The sequence below is a fragment of the Anarrhichthys ocellatus genome, unplaced genomic scaffold (genome assembly GCF_004355925.1).
Source record: "Anarrhichthys ocellatus isolate YVR2014 unplaced genomic scaffold, GSC_Weel_1.0 scaffold6, whole genome shotgun sequence".
In the NCBI taxonomy this organism is placed as follows: domain Eukaryota; kingdom Metazoa; phylum Chordata; class Actinopteri; order Perciformes; family Anarhichadidae; genus Anarrhichthys; species Anarrhichthys ocellatus.
The window spans coordinates 13,639,623-13,642,334 of NW_022280036.1; the positions used below are offsets into that span (position 1 = coordinate 13,639,623).

At 40.7% G+C, this 2,712-nt stretch overlaps 1 protein-coding gene across 1 annotated transcript in view; it reads right to left on the reverse strand.

Annotated features, from left to right (window-relative positions):
• The window catches only part of LOC116382925 (protein diaphanous homolog 3), a 158,360-nt gene that overhangs the window by 91,319 nt on the left and 64,329 nt on the right, over positions 1–2,712 (reverse strand). The window contains exon 18 of the mRNA XM_031846369.1: positions 337–482. Coding sequence (XP_031702229.1) covers positions 337–482 — 146 coding nt within the window. The remainder of the gene's footprint in view (positions 1–336; positions 483–2,712) is intronic.

The window sequence follows — 2,712 nt, forward strand, 5'->3', positions numbered from 1 at the left end:
TGTGTGTGTGTGTGTGTGTGTGTGTGTGTGTGTGTGTGTGTGTGTGCATATTTTTCCTCCTCCTGCTGCTTATTCTTTCCTCAATGGGTGGTTAACGTTGATAATTAGTCCGGTTATAGAAAGCATTAGTCGCAGGTAGCAATGGCCAGGTGTTGTCTTGTTTTAGCTGTTGTAGCAATGAAGCAACGGTGAAACTCACTCCCTGCCAAAATTCTCCATTGGGGGTTACTTTATAACATGAAAAGAACATATAATAAAGAGATACGGGAGGTGATTTAAGAATAGCGAAAAAGTGAGTGTATAGTGATAACGAAGGACATGCCCAGTACACTGTGCCGTGGACGTGTTTGGAGGGAGGAGTGGGCAGAAAGGAAACGAATACTCACAAAGATTCTGTGCAATCTTGGGATCGAGCACCTTGAGCTCTTTAATTCTCTTCTTTATGGATTTCTTATCCTCCAGATCCTCCTCTTCTTTTTTGGCTGATGAAGACAGAAACCGTGAATAATTATTAAACACATGAAGGGAATATTTACACAAACGCATGCACTTACTGTATTGCTGACATATGTATGACACACACAGATTTGGATAAAGTCAGATTATGAGATTTACATATTTTTTCCCCCAGAGTTCAGGTACAACACGAAGAAGGGGCGACAGTGACTGGAATGTGGGAACTGTCCAGTTGCTTTTCATTTATTTATCGAGTTAAATAATGTCCTCATTTTAAAGGCGATCAAATATTTGAATTCAACCACAAACATGATTTCCGTTTCTTTTTTTCTTCTTTGTTTGTGTGTTTACATATTTCACTAAATGATTAATGACACAGTCTGCCCTGACAGAATGCCTAGCTGCTAGAGAAGCATGGAGAAAGGGATTATGGGAAAGTGCTGTGATCACACCACTGACAGAGTAAAGTATGGGTGAGCCATGGCGCTTCCATAAACTCAATGCTGCACATAAAGTAATCAGGTTATAGGTGAAGATAAATCTGATCTGGGTCACATGGAGCCAGGTGGGTGGGTTCGTGTGCTATTGGTAGATAGGAGAGGTCTGCATAACAAACAACAAACAAAACAATAAGACACACAGATATGCACATACACAACTCTCTTGAGCCACGGAGTTCATGGTTGGTTTTAATTATTTAAGACACCAGATTAAGAGAACAAAATGTGCATCCCAGGAGTATGCTGGGTAATTGTCTGGTGCTGTAATTAGGGTGTGTATGGTGAGAGGAGAGGCGAGGAGAGGGGTTAATCCACAGGAAAGGTATTTCTACTGTTCCACATGGGCTTGGGTTTTCTTTCAGGGATCCTGTATCTAATTAAAAATTAAAGAGGTATGCTGGGAGCTCCCGCAGAAAAGATTGTTAGCATGTCCGCAAGCACGCACACCCACAGCACAAACCACCAGGCGCAGAAAAGCGGCCACACACCGAGCTATCCTTGAACTTACGTGGCTCCTCGGTCGGTACACTCTCCTCACAGTCTATCGGGGCGCGAGAGAGGGGGGAAGACAGGAAAAGAACAAACAAGGAGGACAACGGGAAATGTGTACGATTGGGAAAAAGGGAAGAGAAGAGAGAATGAAGAGATGAGAATACATTTTCACAAGACTGCACCCGTGCCCACTGCAGCGTGAAACACAGAGAGACTCGAGCGAAGGAAGAGCAAACGCGCTGGAGAAACTAGTTAGTCAGGATGATTAACGAGGTCTAAAAGTGAGAAACAACTCGATCACACAGGAATTGAAGAAAAAGGCAGATTACCTGAACATATAAAAACTAATTTTACTTAAAATCTACAATCCGTCTTGGTCCATAATTAGAAACACATAACACACAGACATGCATGGCATATTTTCAACATTGGTCAAGATCTGAAATGATAAGTCAATAAATCAGCCGGGCTATAGCAATTATTTTGATATTTCAATTATCAGTTTTACTTAAAAATATCAATGTCATAAATGATGGTAAATGTAATATTTTAGGGTTTTGGATATGACAAGAAAATTGAATATGTGACCTTTGGGGAAACTGTGATGGGCAGTCTCAAACAATTCAACTATTAATCTCGAAAGAAACTGTTGGATTCATCAATAATAACTTGTTTTGTTGTTGTTGTTGCAGCCCTAGTCCGAATATAAATGTTTGCAAAGATGTCAGGCAGAAATTTGGGCTAATGCTTATAAAAACAATGCACACAACGCAGCAATAAAAGCAATATCTTGGATGCAGTCACTTTGCAGCTTGTGCCGATACAATAGTAGCCCTTGTATTTTCTACAGCCCTCCACCTGCGTAAACAAGTTCAACAAGAGATGATGCAAGGCACTTTACTGTTCTCTGAAGTATATTGAGTGCACATCAGCACATGCTCAAGAGTACAGAAAAAAATAAAGCAAACCATGTTCAATAATAAGGCATAAAGGAAATCGCGAAGAAAACAAAAAAGTCAAGTTGTCACTATTATGTGCATAAATGACTCAAGTAGTCTTACGGGAAAGTAATCTTGCATTTGATGTTATTGGGTATTACGATGCAATATAAGGAGCCGGCCACTCGAAAAGCCCCCTGCTTACTGCATTAAGATGTCGTATTGATCTACTCATCATAAGTTATAGCTTCGCAGAATCTCATTTATTCCTCCCTCTCCCTCTCTCTCTCTCTCTCTCTCTCTCTCTCTCTCTCTCTCTCTCTCTC